At 39.4% G+C, this 22,274-nt stretch overlaps 1 protein-coding gene across 1 annotated transcript; it reads right to left on the reverse strand.

Moving 5' to 3' along the window:
• Positions 1–59: 59 nt before the first annotated feature.
• On the reverse strand, positions 60–21,938 carry OLAH (oleoyl-ACP hydrolase). Its single transcript, XM_087821863.1, is given in 8 exon segments — positions 60–140; positions 143–198; positions 538–620; positions 8,343–8,506; positions 9,180–9,279; positions 11,364–11,502; positions 19,384–19,514; positions 21,931–21,938. Coding segments are annotated over 8 exon segments (762 nt in total).
• Positions 21,939–22,274: the final 336 nt, after the last annotated feature.

The following is a 22,274-nucleotide window of genomic DNA, read 5'->3' on the forward strand; positions in this document are numbered from 1 at the left end:
AAAGAGTACCATATAATCACTTTGACATTTTTAAAACCAGAAGGAAAAAATATCTAAAGTTAGTCAAGCATTGATATTTCTAGACACTTGGTTATGTAGTTCTTGATAAAGGTCTCATCGGAAGTTTCCATGAGATAAAAAAGTGACTTATTGGAAGCACATAAGTATCAAAACTTCCACTGGTTATATCTTTCCAGTCTAAATATAAACAAAATTATAGACTAACAAATGACACCAAAAACAACAAAACATTTATTTACAGATATTACCTTTCAAAGATCTGACCCCACTGGCAAGTTACTTTCAAGGTCTCATGTTCCATAAGTCCTGCATTTTTAATTTCTCTAAGACCTATCAGTATCCAGCAGCAGTACCTTCATTCTCTCATTTTACACACAACCAACATCTTTCCATTTACATTAAATAAAATGTGGGCCCATTTTCTACTCATTGCAGTAACTGCTGGTTGAACTTTAGCTGAAAAATAATCTAACAAATATCTCAATAAAATACTCAAAATTGTCAAAATTATTTCACCTTCTATATTCTCTACTATATCTTCAGATCCAATAAAGCATGTCAATTCACAAGATAGAAGGGCCTCAGATGGTGCATTAAAGCTATAAACAGAAAAGAGCCTGTTAGTAACTTTTCCCAGGATCTTTTCCTGTTACTAATGTCACTTGAATGAAACATGGTGTGTCCTCACTTCCTTCTCTTTTGCTATTTCTAGCAACCCAAACATTCTTTACCAGCCATGCATCCAGATGTCAGACTGTCTGTGGTCCAGGCCATTTTCCAAGATCATCTAACTTCTAGAACAATACAGATGGGAGCTGGATGACACCTGGGCCCCCAATCCAACTCAGGGTGAGGCTGGTTACAACTAGTCCCTTTAACTGCCATTCCCCAGAAACAATCAGCTCTCCATGGTCTAGAGAGAGTTGCAACCAACAAAACAAAAGCAGGTGCATGCAAGCAGGTCCTCTGAGTTGGTTTCACCCATTCTCAGTTGAATCACAAAATCAACATATGTTTATTGAGCTAGGTGTTGGCTGCTGTATTAGCCACTAGGCACCCATAGATAAACATGATCTCCTTCCTCCTGCAACTTTGAGACTGCCTGGGGAGACAGACATAAATGAAACCATTAGACAACTAGAAGGGTGTGTAAGTGCTATCAAGTTCAGGCGGACCTGCAAACACTTGACAGTTGGGGGTGGGGTGGCAACAAGCAAAGTCTGCCTGGGGAGGAAAGAGAGTTGAATCTGAGATCTGAATGAATAGGACAAAACTTGGCAAAGGGGAGAGAAGCAGCAGGGGAAGAGGGAAGATAATGAGCACAAACCAATGACTTTCAGAGAGTGAAGGAGGGATTCGGAGAAATGAAGGTAAAAGAGGTGGGCACAGGCCACTCCAGGCCTCATAAAGGATTTTGGTCATCCTTAGAATGACAGGAAGCCACCAAAAGGATTTAAGGAAAGTGCATTGTGACCAAACTTGACTTTCATACCTCTGGCTATAATGTGGGATACAGGGTCTATGACCAGCTTAGTGGCTCTTTCAATAGCCCAGGCAAGAATTCCCAATCTTTTTTAAATTTTTAAATTTTTTAAATTTATCTTTATTGTTGAAAGTATTATAGGTATCCCATTCCCCCTCCCCCCCAACTAACCCCCTCCACCTCACTCCCACCCCATCCCCCATCCTTCACCCTGTTATCTGTGTCCATGGGTTATGCGTATATGCATATAACTTCTTTGGTTAATCTCTTTCCACCCTCCACCCCCCTTCCTTCTTCCCTCTTCCCTCTGAAATATGACTGTCTGTTGCATGCTTCAGTGTCTCTGGGTCTATTTTCTTTGTCAGATTCTTTTGTTCATTAGCTTCTTCTTAAAGAAGACCCTTCAACATTTCATGTAGTACTGGTCTGGTGGTGATGAACTCCTTTAGTTTTTCATTGTCTGAGAAGCTTTTTATCTGATCTTCAATTCTAAATGATAGCTTGACTGGATAGAGCAATCTTGATTGTAGGTTCTTGCTTTTCATCACTTTTAATATTTCTTGCCACTCCCTTCTCGCCTGCAAGGTTTCTGTTGAGAAATCAGCTGACAGTCGTATGAGTGCTCCCTTGTAGGTAACTAATTGCTTTTCTCTTTCTGCTTTTAAGATCCTCTCTTTGTCTTTAACCTTTGGCATTTTAACTATGATGCGTCTTGGTGTGGGCCTCTTTGAGTTCCTCTTCTTTGGAACTCTCTGAGCTTCCTGGATGTGTACGTCTATTTCCCCAGGTAGGGGAAGTTTTCTGTCATTATTTTTTCAAATAGGTTTTCAATTTCTTACTCTCTTTCTTCTCCTTCTGATATCCCCATAATGCAAATGTTGGGCCATTGGAACTTGTCCCAGAGACTCCCTACACTATCTTCATATTTCTGGATTCTTTTTTCTTTTGCTCTTCTGGTTGGATGTTTTTTGTTTCCTCATATTCCAAATTGCTGAATTGATTCTCAGGGTCCTCTACCCTACTGTTAATTTCCTGTAAATTATTCTTCATTTCTGTTCCTGGAGCCTTCGTTTCTGATTTGTACTTTATTATGTCATTGATGATCTCACTTGTTTTCTTAATAGTCTTACTAAGATCGTTGAGCATCCTTATAACCATAATTCTGAACTTCGTATCTTTTTTTTTTTTTAATGTATCTTAATTGATTTCAGAGAGAGGAAAGGACAGGGAGAGAGAGAGACAGAAACATCAATGATGAGAGAGTCATTGATCGAGCTCACAACCCGGGCATGTGCCCTGACTGGGGATCGAACCCCGATTGCCTGGATCCCAGGTCGACACTCAACTGCTGAGCCAAGCCTGGCTGGGTTGAACTTTGTATATTGTAGCTTGCTTGGTTCTATTTCATTTAGTTCTTTTTCTGGAGATTTCTTCTGTTCTTTCCTTTGTGACATGTTTCTTTGCCTCCACATTTTGACTGCTTCCAGGTGTTTGTTTCTACGTATTAGGTATAGCTGCTATGTCTCCTGGAATTTGTAGAGTGGCTTTGTATAATAGGTGTCCTGTAGGGTCCAATGGCTCAGCCTCCGCAGTCACCTGAGCTGGGCCTTCTAGGTTCTCCCCTGTGTGAGTTGGGCCTTCTAGGTGCTCCCCTGTGTGTCCTGTTGTAGTTGAGCCTTGGTTGCTATTGGCATCACTGGGAGGAATTGACCCCCAGGCCAATCGACTGTGAGGACCAGCTGCAACTATAGCCAAAGAGCTGCTGTACTGGAGACACCCCTATGGAGCAGGATTTACTTTAGTGGAGCTTTGGTGTTCACCAAGTGCACCCCTTGAGTGTATCACTCATGAATGTGGTAGGGTTGTAATCCAGTGTGTCGAGTCTGACCACCAGGTGCACTGTCTCTGGGGCCTCCTGGTAGGGGAAAGTCAGCCTGTGCCAGTGCCTTGCCCAGGACCACCAGCATGAGCTACACAGCAAACTATAGTTGGATGCTACTTGTGCTGGGCTTGGAGGTGCCCAGGAGAGGCCAGCTATAAACCAATGCAGGCTGCCACTAGTGCCAGGACTAGAGCCACTTATCAAGCCTTATGGGGACACTGCTGCTTGTTTGAGAGATTTTAGGAAAGTCCAAAGCATGAGGCTCGAGAGGCCACTTGCACAGAAAAGCCACTGGAAATGGCTCAGATGAGCTTGCAAGTAGGGAGGGGTGGGATCTCCAGGAATCACCAGGGTGGAGTCAAAGGTGTGAGTCAGGTGCTGAAGATTCAAATATGGTGCCTGCCTGCCAGCTCTGTGTGGGGAGGGCTTGTCAAAGAAGCAATGGCCTCTGCTAACTCCTTTGTCTGGACAAAAGCTGCCCCTCCAGCTCTCGCCCCAATTTCAGGCAAGTTAGTTCCTCTTCAAATGTCCCAGGTTCCTTTCAAGCTGCTGACCAGTGCTGGGGCTCAGAGGGTTGCATCTGAGTGAGTCTGTGCGCCCGCCCTTTTAAGAGGAAAGCCTGGGGCTCCTGCACCCTCCGCATTCCTCAGTGACAGTCCCTGCTGGTTTTCACAGCACAAAGTTGTGGGACTTCTCTTCCAAGCCCTGGAACCCTGGGTTGGGGCCCGATGTGGGGCTGGGACCCCTCACTCCTCTGGGAAACCTCCACCGCCAAGATATCCCTCCCTGGTTTAAACCGCAGCAGCCAGTGTGGGACCACGGCCATGGCTCCATGATTCAGCACGGATCCACTCACATCTCCACCCCTCCTACTGGTCTCGATGCTTTTTCAGTTCCCTGGTTGTAAGGTTTCTGTTCAGCTAGATTTCAGGAGGTTCTGAGTGATGTTTGTTCTGTATTTTAGTTGTAATTTTGATGTGGGTGTGGGAGGCAGCGGGTACTGTGGTTACCTACACAGCCATCTTGTTCAAGAACCAAGAATTCCCACTCTTAAAAAAAAAAAGAATTCCCACACTTTCCCAGAATGCAGAAAACTAGGAGTGCAACACTCAACCTGATGATGAGAAAAAGCCCAACAAACTATATCATCACAACTCTTCTTGAACTCATCAGAGAGCTGAGTATGCAAGACAAACTAGAAAACAAATTCCAAGGAGGGTCAGGCACCTCTAAGGAGACATGGGGTGTGCAGACTGACTCATGTGCACAAAGCACAGGAGGAAGGGGTGTCCGCTGGATATTTGAGGAAGAATAAATCAGTTAAAATGTTAACAGTGCTGGAGATCAAGGGCAGGGGGAGGGAGGGTGTTGTCAGATGGAATCCACACTGCGTGTAAGCTCTTTCCACAGGCTTCCACTAGGGGCTCACAAGAAAGACTGGGGACAAAGCAGGAGGCCAGAAAGAACCCCCTGGGTGGGGCAGTAGGAAATTGGTTGTGGCCATAAAATGGGCACGAAACCCTGGTCCCTGCCCAGGCCCTTCTTTCCTATTAAGGAAAAGCCTTAAGTTGCTGGAGTAGGGGCATCACACACTTTCACTCCCCTACAGGTGAAGACCCATGGCTTCAGGGAATGCAAGCACTGATCCTCTACCCTTGGGTGGGAAATGGTCTAGGCCCACATCTATACCAAAATTTCTATTTCTGGGGAGGGGCAGGAACTTCTGCATAATACAGGGAGAAGGGGCAGGCACACTGAGAGAGTCCTACCCACAGGGCCCAGGTAGCTCAAGACTCTAGGACATCCAAGAACTCCCCATCTTAACCCAGAGGCTGACACCACACATAAGGTAACAGCTGTCTGTCAGTGGGGATAGACTGTTCTATGAGGCGCAGGAAAGACTGAAACATTGAGGAAAATACTCCAGCAGCCCAGTTTCCACACTGAGCACATAGTAACACTAGGGGACTTGGAAGCTGGCATTGCCCTGAGTAGTAATAGTAACAGCAAAAGCCAAACACAGGTCATCTCCAGTCTAGATCAACTCAACTCCCTATACTGATTGCCTGACAGAAGATGAGATGTGCTCAAGTCCAGGTGTAAAAAATATGTACTGTAGTCTCTATTTTATGCATGATATCTGGCTTTCAGTAAACAAAAATGATCAGAAATAACTCCATTGTCAAGAGGGAAAGCAAGAAATAAATCCATTATCAAGAGGGAAAGCAACCAAAAGAATCAGACTCCATAAGACCTGGATGTTGGAACTATCTGACAGGGACTTTAAATACCTGTTTGAGATGTCAAAGGATTTCATGGAAAAGGTGGAAAACATGCATAAGCAAATGGGTAAGTTTATTAGAGAGGTGAGAACTATAAGAAAGTTAAATGGAAACTGTAGGAACAAATAGCAACCCAAATGAGGAATTCCTTTGACAGGATTATCATCAAACTGGATACAGCTGAGGAAAGAATCACTGAACCTGAAGATGATCAACAGGAATTATCCAAACTGAAATACAAGAGAGAAAGAGTTTAAAAATGTAGATTATCCCAGAGCCAAGGGACAAAATCCAACAGCCTAGCATGTATATAATTGGGGTTCCAGGAGGCGAGGAGAGAACACAAACATCCAGGCAGGTGATGAAGACAGCTTGAGTGAGTCGGGAGCTGTCACAGCTCCCACCTCTCACAGATTTCCATTTTGGCCACCAGGCTCTGAGCCCTGGTGGTGATGGAAACAGAGGACTGCGAGACGCTCTATAGGCCTGATTTTATTTTATTTATATTGGAAACAGCTAAGAGCTGCAGAGACCAGAAGAGAGAACACACTGAGAAGATCAAAGGAGCAGGAGTGAAGAGGGAAGAAGAATCTAGAGAGCAGGGTTTGGAGAGAATTTTTGGAATTTAGAGAGAGGGGGGCAAATAGTTATGGATAGCTATTTCTCTAGGGTTCAATGGGGGAGAGAGAGAGAGTACTAAGAAGTTTTTCTCTATTGTATGAGTGCAATGTCCCTGTGAGTGATTTATCTTTTATTTTGGTGTTGGAGAAGTTTCTTCTGCGAGCTATGGAGAGTTTGGCTAAGCCACTGTAAACTGTTGTCACCTCGGCATCCACACTGTGAGGCTAAGCAGCATGCAGGGGTCTTGAATGACACTGGCCCTCCCATGAGTGCACTTCCTAGACAACAGCTACAGAACTGCAAGTGAGGGTAAGTCCCTGATATTACTCCCCCAACAGCCCTTGTGATAAACAGTTTCTCCTGCCTCCCAGAGCCTTCTCCTCATGCGTCTCTTAGACAAGACCCCTGCGAAGCTTACCAAAACCCCACTTTTTTTGGTTTGAATTGACCAATCTGGCCTTGGCCCAGGAACCCCAAAGCACCCCATCAACAGACACTAATAAAGGCGTGTGCCCCCAGTCCTACACTCTCTGCCTACACCCTGCTCTGACCTCCCTGGTGGCCCCTCCAGGTGTGCTGTGGGCCTCCTCCAAGACCTGGAGTAATAAACCTCTATTTCAGTTTCTCTGGTGGGCTGTTGTTGAACATGGCCCACCACCGACTCCCCGAGGCTCTACTAAAATGTTAACAAAGCCACAACAACATCCTGTGGTAGTGAATTTTTGGTTGTGTTTTGTTTTTAAAAATTGTGGTGGTTAGTTACGTTGCCAGCCTGACCTCATTTAGTTCTCACCACAACACCTGGAAGAGTTTTTCTGATCCCTTCCTCTGACAGGTGAGACACAAACAGTTAAAGAAACTTGCTCTGAGTCTCGCACTTAGTAAGCCACGGGCTGAGGGTTTTGATCCTGGGAGGCAGAGTCTACAAACAGCATGTTTAACCATTGTGCAAGGCTTAATAATTAAAACCAGCTTTTGCCTACATTATTTCACTGTCTGCAGTGACTTGATTACTTTTCTATTTTGGGGGGGTGATGTCAGACTGGGGTTTCGTTTTGATTCTGACACTCTGCTAAGCCAGTGACACAGACAGCTTATCCCTGTGAGAATCACACTTGGGCAAAGATGGTTGGGACAGAAATGGCAAGAGGCAAAGAGACTTGGTCACAAGGGGCCAGCTGGTGGACTGAGTGATAGACTGGACATGGCAGTGCACGGAGGGACATGTTGTAAGTGAGTGGGATTGTCTCTCTTCTCAAGGTGCTTCAAGTAGGTTCCACTTTTTGTAGATATTTGTGCAAACTTCTTGTCACAAACACTGCCGTGGGTGACCCTATGCCTACTTGCAGCCTTTGTGGAGAAAATAAAAGAAACATAGGCATAAGCACCTGCATTCTAGGAATGTACGTGGAGGAGACAAAACCCAGACAAAACAGGAAAAATGCATGACAGAATCTAATGGTGACTAAGGGCCAAAGTCTGGCCCCACAGTCACTGCTATGGGAGAGTTAGATGAGGAAGAGCCATGGGTAGGTCTAGATTACTGAGAAGGCTTTACAGAATGTTAGGACCCAGGCCTACCGGAAGAATCAAGCACCAATACACACATCTCATGAGACTAAGCAATGATCAGATGCCATGGAGTTAAACGAGTTCTGGGACAGAATTCACAAAAAAGCCAATCACTCCTTCCTCCCCTGGTTCACCTCCACACAACTCAGAAAGTAGAGATCTGCTTCTGCCGACCCTCTGAGAAGAAGAGGATGCCTTGGTGCTAATTTATTCAACAAATATTTGTTATGTGATAAAACATGTATGTAGAAACACACACACATACACACACACACATTTAAAATAAAGATGTGCTCTATTAATTTTTTATTGATACAATTTCTGTGGCCACGCTCCATTCTAAGTCATAGGTGGCCCCAGAGGAAATGAAATTAAACTCTTACAATGTTGTCTTCCTATATAAGCATCCTCAGAGAACTGCCAACCTATATCTTTCTGTAGATAATTATTTCTAAAAAAATCACTTATTTCAGCTACTTACATGTAATCTCTAACAATGTGTGCATCTGCCATCAGACTGGGCAAGTATTGTTGAGAAAGTTCCTTGTCATTCATAATATCCATGGAAGTGCCTCCAAAATCCAAAATGAGGGCCCGAATGTGTTCATCTCTCAGTTCTTTACCTTCAGGAATGCGCTGCCTGGCCTTTTGACTTGAAACATTAACAATACAAGTTAATATTTCACATAACATACTTGTTCATAAACTGAAAGCTCCCGATCTAAGGGAAATGCCATTCAGTCAGGGTTCAGAAGTGGACCTCTTTATCTCCAGGTTTCGGGTCAGACTTATTTCTTTTTAAAAGCAGGGAGAAGAAAGTTCCTCTACACTAGTAACCAGTGTCCTGACGCCACCACGGCAATCGGGGCCTTTCTTCGGATGGGGAGGGAGAGCAAAGGGCAGGAGGGTAAGCAGCAGCACAGCAGCACTGACTGTAAAGCCAGGGTGGTTCCGAAACGTCGAGGTCACTTTCCCCTTCGGAGATTTCAAGTGTTCCTTCCTGGCCCTGATCCAGTTACTTAGCTGAAAGTTGGTTAAGTTCCTACCTGACCCAGCATGAAAGAACAGGCACTTTGGGTCAACAATAGCTTGGAGACACCAAGGACATTGCAGGTACTGACCAAGAAGCGGTTAAAGTGCATTTCAGAGAAAAGGGGAGATGGTATTGGAATAGATTTGAGGGTCTTTCCATGAGCTAAGAGGGTCCCACCATCATCCCCATGCTGGACCAGAATTCACCATATAGGGAAATAAAGTCATGATTTCCTCCCTCATTTCCCTTTTCACCACTCGCCCTAAGGAAAATGAAATTACTTACATGAGGAGGAGTTGCACTTGACACAAAGAAATGCATCGGTTCTAGCTTATGTTTTTCTTTTAGGTGTAGTGCAGTCATAAAAGCAATATAGGCCCACATACTGAATTTGGGAAAGAAAAATATGATAATAACTGTTCAACAACTCATGGTAATCCATTGAAAGTATATAAGGACAAGGATCGTAAACATAGCAATGATTATGACATAGGCAAGGAAAAGCACAAGTTAGTTGAATAATAAATGTACTTATAGAAGGTATACTTTCAACAACTTATATCAGGATAAAAAGTGTTCTAAGATATCACAGAAATTCAGTCTAAGATTTATTACTTATTTCCACAATGCCTTGAAATTTATTTAAATTTATTTTTCTCCCTTCAGATCTCTATCACCATGCCTTTGATAGTATTTATGAGCAGTTCTCAAAGTATGGGCTGGGGTCCCCTGGGAATTCCTGAGAACTTTTCAGGTGGTCTATGAGGTTAAAGCTAGTATTTCCATGATATTGCCAAAATGTTATGTGCCTTTTCTACTCTCATTCTCTCTTGATGCACAGTTGAGTTTCCCACAGGCTATGTGACATGGGATATTGCAACAGTTTGAATGCAGAAGCAGAAATGAGAATCTACTGCCTTCTATTCAGCCAGACATTGAACAGATTTGCAAAAGTGTAAAACAATGCCAAGCCTCTCACTACTTTTTTGGAGGGGAGTACAGTCTTTTACTTAAAAATATATTATTTATGTCACCACATAACGGGTTTATTAATATTATTTTAAGATAAGTTAAATATATTTAAAATTTCTTAGTTTAAATTTCTAATATAGTAAAATATTAACATTATATCACACATAAGCAAAAGCTCTTTGAGGTTCTCACTGCTTCTTAAAAGTATTAAAGTAGTACTGGGCCCAAAAAGTTTGTGAACTGCTGTAGACATTAGGTAGATAGATTTTGTAGACAATACTGCCAGAAATTTTGTTGGTAAATACCTTAGGGGAGAAAAAGGGAATCTCAATCCGATATTCACTGCTGATGAAGTGTAAATTGCAAATAATTTGGAAATATACATCAAGAGCTTTAACAATGGGCATATCATTTAACCAAAATTCTGCAAATTTATCCTAAGAAACTTACGAGATGTATACTAAATTTTCAACAAAAATGTTCATTGAAAATTTTTTAGGTGACATTTCTTTTTATTATTTAAATTTTTATTTATTGTTGACACCATTACAGATGTCCTCCATTACCCCCCACTTACCCACCTCTACCCAGCTCCCGGTCTTACGCCCCTCCCTCTGGCATCACCACAATGTTTTCTTTGTCCATGGGCTATGAGTATATGTTCTTTGGCTGACAGAAAGAGATAAAAGTAACCCTTTGTCCACAAAAGAAGATTGATAAAACTGGTCATGAAGCAATGTGACTTGCACAGCAATACTAAGTGAAAGTCAGCAAAAAATATAAAACAGGACCGTATATGTAAAATACTATGAAACCAAATCAGAATTTTAAAGTACTTTCTAGAATGATGGATACTTTTCAGTTTTTGCCTGACCATATCTGTAAATATTATATAATATGGTAGCCAAAATTTAGTGAGTCCTTACCACATACCAAATAATTTATGATTATTCATTTAATTCTCATAAGAAGAAACCACTATTATTCCAGCTTTACAAAGAAGGAAACTAATTCAAAAACCTTAGGAATTTGTACCAGGTCAAACTGACCAAGAGGCAGTCAAAACCCCAGGTTTCACATTATAACCTTAAAATTATACAACTAGCACATACTATTTATAATCTTGATTTTACAAGTTCTGATTTTTTGCCTAAAGGTATAATTACTGTACAAACTGGTCAATTGTAAGAGTTGTGAGTGGTCATAATTATTCAACATCCAGGGGCTATTTTCCAAAGAGAAGATGCCAGAAGGAGCCCAGAATTTGCACAATTCATCACATGACTTGGTATTTACGTCTTTCTGGTCCCTATTGCAGTTTCTTCTAGTCTAACTTTCTTGTCTGATAACAGCTATAACCATATTTAATCAATCACGCCTTCAAGCAGTGATGAAGCAATGAAACCAATACGAAAGGTACACATCTCACAAGACACAAAGAACATTTACCAAGGACTCCTGATTGAGGAAATGGCTTTTCAAACAGACTTTAAATACCTGTGGCCAAAAAATGCAAATGGTTTATCCTGGAGGACTGGCAGCAGAACACAAACACTTTCATCAACTACCTGGCAGATGTCACTGGCAAAATGTTCTTCAAATCGACTTTCTCTCCCAGCAAGCCTTATGGAGGGCGCTGGAGATTGGGGAACACAAGTGAATGCCTGGGGACAGTGAAAGGGATACTGTGATCTTGTAAAGGAGCTTTTGTTAACATGATGTGAATAATTTCAAGGAAATAATGAATAATAATGGCCATATCCAGAGGTGTAAAAGATTTAGAACTTGCCGATAAAAAGCAGTAGCATAAAATACAGCAGACTATGTGAAAAATAGTCTCTACAAAATCCCTAGAAATACTAGATGAAGCATCCATATAATAGTTTAGCTCACAGTAAAAGTAGTGAGCATGTACTAATGGAATGTCTACTCTGACACCCATTGCCTATGTCAGGAAAATAAAACATCAGGCTTCAAGGGTGACCTAGAACGGAGCCCTCAACATAAAGCCCTCTAAGCTCTAAACTCTCAGTGAAAAGTAGACATAAAAAAAAATCTTCCTAATGCCAAAGGAAGACAATAACTTTCTGTGTTTACATTGGCTCTAAATGGGGGGAAATTCTGCCCTTATGTATTTTTTAAACAAAAGCCTTGTATTTATGCAAATTTGAAGTTTAAATTGATATTATCTTGGTAATCTGGGGAAAATGAAACTGAAAAAATAAACTCAGTGGTACTAGAGTTTGATTTTTAGGTTCCATATATAAATGAGATCATATGGTATTTGTTTCTGACTTATTTCACTTAGCATAATGCTCTCTAGGTCCATCCATGTTGTCACAGATGGTAGGATTGTCTTCTTTATATGGTTGAATAATATTCAGTTTTCTTTATTCATTTATCTGTTGATGGACACTTAGGTTGTTTCCATAACTTTGCTATTTGTAAGTAATGCTGCATTAAACACTGAAGTGCAACTCTCTCTTTGAGGTTGCTATTTCGTTTCCTTTGGATATATGCCCAGAAGTGGGGTTGCTGGATCATATATGGTAGTTATAGTTTTAATGTTTTAAGAAACTTCCATACTGTTTTCCATAGTTACTGTACCAATTTACAATCCCACCAACAATGCACAAAGATTTCCTTTTTTCACGCCTTCATCAACACTTCTTCTTCTTTTTTTTTAATGATGGCCATTATAACAGGTATGAGATGATATCTCATTGTGATTTTAATTTGCATTTCCCTGATATCTAGTGATATTAAGTACCTTTTCATGTACCTATTGGCCATCTGTATGTCTTCTTTAGAAAAATGTCCTTTGCCTATTTTTAATTGGAGTTTGGGGGTTTTTTGTTTTGTTTTATTATTTAGTTGTATAAGTTCCTTATATATTTTGGATATAACCCCTTATCAAATGTGTGGTTTGCAAATATTTCTCCCATTCAGTAGGTTGCCTTTTCATTTTGTTGATGGTTTCACTTGTTTAGAAGTTTTTAATTTAATGTAGTCCCACTCATTTATTTTGCTTTTGTTGCTTGTGCTTCAGGTGTCCTGTAAAAAAATCATCACCAAGACCAATGCCAAGGAGCTTTACCTCTTTTCTCCCAGGAGTTTAATGATTTCAGTTCTTACATTTAAGATTTTAATCCATTTTGAGTTAATTTTTGTGCGTATAAGAGAGGTCTAGTTTGATTCTTTTGCATGTGAATATCCCATTTTCCCAGCACCATTTATTGAAGACATTGTCTTTTCTCCATTGAATATTCTTGTCTCCCTTGTCAGATATTAGCTGACCAGATATGCATGGGTTTATTTCTGAGCTCTTGACTCTGTTCCATTGGTTTATGTGTCTGTTTATGCCAATACCACACCGTATTGATTATTATAGTAAGTTCTGGGTTTGTAATGTACAGCATGGTGACTGTAGTTAACAGTGCTATAATGTATATTTGAAAGTTGCTAAAAATGTAGCTCTTAAAAGATCATAGGAAAAAAATTGTAACTATGTGAGGTAAAGGGTGTTAATTTAACTTTTTGTAGTAATCATTTTTATATATTTATTTATTTATTGAATCTTTTTTTAAAAAATATATCTTTATTAATTTCAGAGAGAGGAAAGGTGAGGGAGAGAGAGAGATAGAAACATCAATGATGAGAGAGTCATTGATTGAGCCCTCAACCCGGGCATGTGCCCTGACCGGGAATCAAACCCCGATCGCCTGGATCCTAGGCCGACGCTCAACCGCTGAGCCACGCCCGGCCGGGCCATTTTGACATATTTATATATACAATCATAATGTTGTTCACCTTAAACTTACATAATGTTAAACATTACTTATATCTGAATAAAACTGGAAAAATAAAATCAGTAATTTCATACACAGATTTGCAAAAAATCATAAAATTTAGCAATAACAGTATTGCCAAGGATACGGAGCAATAAGAATTTTCATACACTTCTTTGGCAGTGTAAGTCGTTGCAGTTCCTTTGGAGAACAATGGGAATATTTCATGTAGTTGAAGACATTCGCATACTACCGCCCAGAAAGTCCGCTCCTGGATACAGACCTCCTCACACAGGTATGCAAGAAGATATATATATATATAGGACTGCTCAGAGAAGCATTATTAATAAGAGAAAAACAATAAAATGGCCTTAATGCCTATAAAGAGATGGATACATACATAAATTGTGTTACGGTCACACAATGGAATACTATACAATAGTTAAAAATCAGTGAAGTAGAGATACACATAATAAATCACTTTTTAAGATTTTAAAAAATAAATTTAGGGGAAAACAGCAAGTTTCAGAGGAATGTTTACAATAGGATACATTTATTTAAAGTTTGAAATATGTCAAATAATGCTATATCTTATTTAGGTAAGTGTTTGAGGAGGCTAAAAGGGGAGAGTGAATACAACTGGGAAGGGAGTACATGGAGACTTAAATGTTATTCAGTTGTAATGTTTTATTATTTAAGGGGAGCAGTGGCCACGGTTAAGTTTGAGGTATTATTTTTTACACACTTATACATACAAACTATTGAAAAATTGGTTTAAAGGAGCAGCCTTTAATTGTCCATATGGAACCATTGCCTGTTGATGAAAACTTTGTATGAAAGTACTTCCAATAATTTCTAAAAATACATTTATACAATAATAACAGGGCTGCCTTCATCCAAAGAATGGATTTTTTTGAGACCTGGTATTAGAGCACTGGTGACTGGATAGTAGAAAGGAAGAGGCCTGGGAAGCATAAAGTAACAGAGGGGTGTAGTGTTGGGAAGGCAGCGCTTCCAGGGGAGAAAAGCCAGCTTCAAAAGAGGAAATGTCTTCCGGAGGTCTGTGGCAGAATAAAGAAGGGGAGTGAAGATAAGAGATGTGATAACATCAAAGAGCCCCAAGAATGTAGAATCTCCAACCATACAAACAAGGTGCCATTAATTTTTTAAAAACTGCACTTCATCATAGCAATAGATGAGGGTACTCCTGATCCAAGAAACAGCAAGCAACAAAACACCTCGGTCCTACCTGTTATTGCTCATCAGGAAAGTCCAGCGCACTTCTTCATTAACACAAATAAACATAACATTTAGAATATAGAAAATATAAATTAAACCTCTTCAGTTTATGAAAATGCTTTTTAAAAAACTCACAAAGCAGAATGAAATAATGCAACACTCCAACATGAATTAATCAAACATGAAATTATAGAAATAAGCCCGGCTGGGCCTGGCTCAGTGGTTGAGCGTCGACTTAGGATCCAGGCGATCGGGGTTCGGTTCCTGGTCAGGGCACATGCCCGGGTTGTGGGCTTGATCAGTGACTCTCTCATCATTGATGTTTCTATCTCTTTCTCTCTCTCCCTTCCTCTCTCTGAAATCAATAAAGATATATTTTTTAAAAATTATAGAAATAACACTAACTCACAAATTTAAAATTCTGAATAGAAATAGACAAACAATTGCAAAAAGAGCTAATAGGATACTGAAATGAAATTTAATAAAAAGACAAAAATGAGCCCTGGCCAGGTCAGGTAGGTCAGTTGGGTGGAGCATCCTTCCATACATCAAAGAGGTTGTGGGTTCGATCCCTAGTCAGGGCATGTGCTGGAGGAGGTAACTGATCAATGTTTCACTCTCACATCCATGTTTCTCTCTCTCTCTTCCTTCCTCTCTCTAAAAATCAATTTTAAAAAAAGATACACCAGGTGAGGATTAAAAAAAGACACAAATGATTTCCAAAATGGCTAAAACAAAGTTGTCTATGAGACAATAGATGCAAAAGATTTAAAAGGATACAAAGGAATAAAAGAACTAGGAAAGAAAAACAAAGAAAGAGTGAAAAAAATGCCAAAAGAATATAATAATCATAAAAGGCAGAAAAAGTTCCAACATAGGAATAAATGGAGACTCTCAAGAAAGCTAAACAAAATAAAACACTCAAAAAGAACTACTATTTGAAATTATAATCCATGCAAATTTGAAAGACCCATCATATGCTTGGGAAAATTGACCTATAATAGTCAAGTTAAAATAGTAATTTTTTGTTTTTATTGAATACAACAACACTAACTATAAAAGAAACAGGTAAATCTGTTATCCTGCCTTGTATGCATGCTATTTCTTAGCTAACTGTGTTGGTATTATAGAAAAAGCAGTCCCCTGGGAAAATAGCTAATTTTATCCTGATAAACTTGTTTATCACTTTGTAATGTAGATTTCTGTTTTGATTCAGTAAGCCTAGAACTACAGGGATATAAAATGCCTTCAGGTTATAGCCGACTTTGGATTGCCTTACCTTTTAAATCTTTAATAACATGATATCATTTGTCTCTGCTTAAAATGAGGTTTTAGTTTTAATTTAAATTGAATTAAATCATCTTCTATTTATCATAGAAAAATCTCAGAATTTAGCATGAGAAATATTAATTATTAGGAGAATTCACATACTGCTATCAATTCAAGTGCTGTCAAGCAGACAGGAAAAGTAAACATAATAAGGTAGGTCTTATGGAGATATATTGAACTTAGCCCTCTGAAATAGAGAATGCACTTTTCTTTCTAGCAATCATGAAACATTCATGAAGAGTGATCATTTCTTAAAAGCACAAAGAAAATCACTCTAAGTTCCACAGAGTAAAAATAAAACAAATACTAATCTCTGAAAACACAGCAATACAACTAAAAATCATAAATATAAACAATACATTTTTAAAAGTCTCAGTAACTAATTTTTAAAAAAATTCTCTGTTAAATCTTAGGTCAAAAGGGAAATACAAAAATGAAATCATTGAAATTTTATAAATAATTTTAAATATTTACTCTGTCAGAATCCCTGAGATGCAATAAAAGCAGTGATCAGAGAAAAATTCATAGTTTACATAGTTATGGCAAAAAGGAATATAAATGAATTCAATATCTTAACTCACAAATATAGCAAAAGAATAAATTAGATGAAAAAAGCAGAATGTAGGAACAATAAATGTAAAAATAAATTAACGTGCTAGGAAGCAGGAAAATAGCAAAACTATTAAACAAAAGCACAGGTCTTTGACAAAATGTTAACAACATAAACAAACCACTGTAACAGTTTAATTAAGAAAGAAAGCAGACAGTGAAAATACACAAAATAACAGGAAGCAAACCTTAAACTCAAGGAAACTTGAAAATCAAAGGAGACTTTTGGCAATTCTCTATGCAATAAATTTGGAAATTTAAATGTAATGTGTATATCTTTTAAAAACACAATTTACCAAAATGGACCCCAGTAAAAATAGAAAATCTAAACAGATGATTTTCATAGACGAAACAGAAGGGGTTGTTGATGTATTCATGCAAAAAAAAGCACTAGGCCTAGATGACTGTTTAAGGAAATTCTTCTAAACATTCACAAGACATAATATCAATGCTACATAAACTCTCCAGAGCTTAGAAAAAGCAGGAAAGTATTCAAATTCTTTTTCTGAAATAGCTATAACAATTATAGCTGAATATAAAAAGACTGAGAAAAACACCCACAAGGAACCCTACAACAACCTTTCTTATGAATGAAGATGGGTGTAGGGGCTGGTGTCACATGCCTGTTTTACTTGGAAATGGAAACATTATTTTCTATACTTCCACACTAAAGAGGTAAGGAAAGGAGGATTTTTTCCAGGTCCCAGCACTAGGCAGAGCTGTGTGAAAGTATTTTGGAAAATGCAACCCACTTTGTAAATGGGAACCATTACTGTTGTTTGCACAGCAGAGGTTGGTCTTCTTGAGTGCCTGACCACTAGTATGCACAGTCCAAGAAATTGATCCCAAAAAACTCAACAAGTCACATCATAAATTTTTTCTTAAAAGTAATATAGAGGCAGTCTTAAGCTTCAGAAAAGAAGACAATTGCATATAAAGATAATAAACACTGCTGACTTCTCACAGAAAGCAACACAGGTCAGAGAACAATGTTATGTCATCTATAAAATTATAAAGAAAAAAAATGCCAACCTAGAATTTTATATCCAGATTATACAGCTTTCAGGAGTGAAGGCAAAAATAGAGAAAATTTCAGTTTCCTGAGAAAATTTGTTGCCAGCAGACATGTGCTACAAAAATGTTTCCTTCAGGCTGAAGGAAAATGATTCCAGATAGAAACTCTGACTATACAGGAAGAAAATGCTAAAAATTATAAAAATGTGGGTAAATATAAAAGCTGTTTTTCTCATTTAAACATTTAAAATTTATAACTATTCAAAGCAAAAATGATAAAAATGTACTGTAGAAGTAAAATGTATGACAACAATAGCAAAAGGACAGGAGGGGAAATAGAAGCATGCGGTTTTAAGGTTCTTAAATGTTACATGAAATAGAACAGCATGTTAAAAGGATCATTCACCTGACCAAGAGGATTTATCCCTGGGCTGCAATGAGATTTCCACACATACAAATCAGTAAATTTAATATATCACATTGGCAGAATGAAGGTTAAAAATCATATGATCTTCTCAGTAGGTGAATAAAAAGCATGTGACTTTCTTTCATGATAAAGGCTCTCAACAAATTAGGTATACCCAGAAGAAATGTACTTCAACATAATAAAGGTCATATATGACAAAGCCACAAGTAGCATTGTACTCAACGTTAAAAAGCTGAGAGATTTTCTTTTAAGATCAGGAACAAGACAAGAATAGACTACTCTCACCACTTCTATTGAATATAGTACTGGAGTCCTAGCCAGAGCAATTAGGCAGGATAAAGAAATAAAAGAAATTTAAAAAAAAGTCTTTATTCACAGGTAACATGATTTTATATAGAGAAAACCCTAAAAAGACTTCACACACACACACACACACACACACACATGATTAGAACTTACTAGTTTCAAATTTAGTAAAGTTGCAGGGTACAAAATTAATATACAAAAATCAGTTGCATTTCTATAGACTAACAATGTACATCCAAAAAAGATATTAAGAAAACAATTCCATTTACAATAGCATCAAAAACAATAAAATGCTTAGGAATAAGTTTAACCAAGAATAATGTTATTTGAAGATAGACAGTGATAAGTTAAAGATGTATATTGTAAATTCTAGAGCAATCACTAAAACAAAAGAACATGGCTAATAAGGCAATAAAGGAAGCACACAGAAAAATGTTTTTTAATAGTACATTCATTGAAAAGGAAAGGACAAAACAGGGAAAATGGAACAAATCACAGATGGAACTAATTGAAAACAATTGTAAGATGGTAGATTCAATTTTACCATATCAAGGATTACATTGAAAACAAATGCAAGGTTAGAATGCCATTTCCTAAAAGTACTTACAGCTCTAATAATAACAAAATAATGGTTACAGAATTTCTTACTTTAGAAATACAAAAATTATGTTATTAGAATGCAACCTTGAATGAATATTATTATTTACCTCCCAATATGGAAAATTTTTACCATGCTTCAAATTCTGATAAGTGTGTGGTCATCTGACCTTATGAATTGCCTAGATGGTGTTGAAAGTTAACATACCTTCTAGTAAATCACTCATCTTTTCGCCCCATTTGGCAAAATGAGAGGAGCCATCTCCTGCCCAGGGAAAGCAAATCAGCCTAAAAATTGCATTAGGCTTTCAGTATAAGCAGTTCACAACTTTTTCATTTCTGGGGAAAAATTAAAATATATTTAACATTATCTATATCAATTAATTCATCCAAAATGAATTAGGTATATTTTAATGGAAGTCTTTATTAGTTATAAGGAGAATATGTTCAACTATAAAGTGAGTGCCAATTTTTTCAATAAGAAAGGGCCCCCTGAAAAGATTTTATGGTTTGTTTTTGACAATTTGAATATATAAACTTTTAGGGATGTAGGTGAAATAGTCAAGTATTTCTATATGACATTTAGTAAGTACACTTAAAATGCACATTTAAAATGATAAAAATGCTAATTCAGAAATTGTCTTTTTCACAGTTTAGGGGATAGTTTTATCTAAACAGTTTATGGGAAGCCTTGATCTCAGTGTCCCTACTTAACCCCTTTCCCATATTCTCAGCATCAGTACACAAGGGGACCACTATGTGGCAGGAAGTGGAGAACATATCTGGAAAGCTTTGGATTAGAGAGTCAGGGACCAGAATCTCTTCTCCACTTTGGTGTGTAAACTGAACCTCACTTTCACCTCTCCTCATCTACATAAGTGCTTCAGCCGAGTCCTGGGTTTACAAGTTCACTTTAAAATCACTACCAGTTCAGGGACAGACAACAAGATGGCGCGTAGGTAACCCCGGTACCCACTGCCTCCCACAACCGCATCAAAATTACAACTAAAATACACAACAACCATTACTCAGAACCTTCTGAAATGCACCTAAACAGAAGTCCTACAACCAGGGGACTGAAGAAGCAACCAGACTGGTAGGAGGGGAGGAGACAAGGGCGGATCAGGGCTGAATCACAGATACTCAGCTGCGGTTCCACAGCTGGCGCCATGGTTTAAAGCCAGGGTGGATATGTTAGCAGTGGAGGTTTTGCAGAGGAGTGAGGGGTCCAAGCCCCACAACAGGCCCCCCCAGCCCAGAGATCCAGGGCCAGGTAGAGACATCCCCACAACTTTAATCTGTAAAATCCAGTGGGGACTGTCACTGATGGTCGCTGAGGCTGTGGGAGTCCCAGGCTTTCCTCTTAAAGGGCCAGAACAGACTTACACGTGCTTCCTCTGAGCAGCAGCACCAGGCAGCAGCTTGAAAGGAAACTAGGACATTTGAAGAGGAACTAACCTGCCTGAAATTGGGGCGAGAGGTGGAGGGGCAGCTTTCTCCCAGGCAGAAGAGCTAGCAGAGGCCATTGCTCCTTTGATGAGCCCTCTCCCTGCAGAGCCCACAAGCAGGTGGCTTCTCTGAATCTCCAGTACTTGACTCACAACTTAGGTCCCACCCTGGTAATTCCTGGAGATCCCACCCCTCCCTGCTTGCAAGCTCATCCAAGCCATCTCCAGTGGCTTTTCTGTGCAAGTGGCCTCTTCAGCCTCATGCTTAGGACTTTACTAAAATCTTTTAAACAAGCAGCAGCATGTCCCATATGGCTTGATAAGTGGTCCTAGTCCTGGCACTAATGGCAACCTGCATTGGTTCATAGCTTGGCCTCTCCTGGACACCTCCAAGCCAAGCACAAGTAGTAGCCAACTACAGTTTGCTGTGTAGCTCATGCTGGTGGCCCTGGGCAAGGCCCAGGCAGACACTGACTTTGTACCTCCTACAAGGCCCCAGAGACAGTGCACCTGGTGGTCAGACTTGACCACGCTGGTTAACAACCCTACCACATCCACGAGTGACACATTCAAGGGGTACACTTGGTGAACACCAAAGCTCCACTGAAGTAAATCCTGCTCCATAGAGGTGTCTCCAGCACACCAGCTCTTTGGCCATAGTTGCAGCTGGTCTTCACAGCCAATTGCCCTGGGGGCCAGTTCCTCCCAGTGATGCCAATAGCAACCAAGGTTCAACTACAACAGGACAGTGCACACAGCCCACACAGGGGAGCACCTAGAAGGCCCAGCTCAGGTGACTGGGGAGGCTGAGCCACTAGATCCTACAGGACACCTACTACACAAAGCCACTCTACAAGTTCCAAGAGACATAGCAGCTCTTCCTAATACATAGCAATAAATACCAGGAAGCGGCCAAAATGTGGAGGCAAAGAAACATGTCACAAAGTAAAAAAACAGAAGAAATCTCCAGAAAAATAACTAAATGAAATAGAGACAAACAAGCTAACAGATACAGAGTTCAAAATAATGATTATAAGGATGCTCAAGGATCTTAATAAGACTACTAAGGAAACTAGTGAGATCATCAATGACATAATAAAATACGAATCAGAAATGAAGGCTACAGGAACTGAAATGAAGAATAATTTACAGGGAATCGACAGTAAGGTAGAGTATGCCGAGAATCAATTCAGCAATTTGGAATATAAGGAAACAAAAAACATCCAACCAGAAGAGCAAAAGAAAAAAGAATCCAGAAATATGAAGATAGTGTAGGGAGTCTCTGGGACAACTTCAAACGGCCCAACATTCGCATTATGGGGATACCAGAAGTAGAAGAAAGAGAGTAAGAAATTGAAAACCTATTTGAAAAAATAATGACAGAAAGCTTCCCCTACCTGGGGAAATAGACGTACACATCCAGGAAGCACAGAGAGTCCCAAACAAGAGGAACCCAAAGAGGCCCACAGCAAGACGCATCATAATTAAAATGCCAAAGGTTAAAGACAAAGAGAGAATCTTAAAAGCAGCAAGAGAAAAGCAATTAGTTACCTACAAGGGAGCACTCATACGACTGTCAGCTGATTTCCCAACAGAAACCTTGCAGGCCAGAAGGGAGTGGCAAGAAATATTAAAAGTGATGAAAAGCAAG

The sequence above is a fragment of the Miniopterus natalensis genome, chromosome 1, assembly GCF_054644295.1.
Source record: "Miniopterus natalensis isolate mMinNat1 chromosome 1, mMinNat1.hap1, whole genome shotgun sequence".
Taxonomy (NCBI): domain Eukaryota; kingdom Metazoa; phylum Chordata; class Mammalia; order Chiroptera; family Miniopteridae; genus Miniopterus; species Miniopterus natalensis.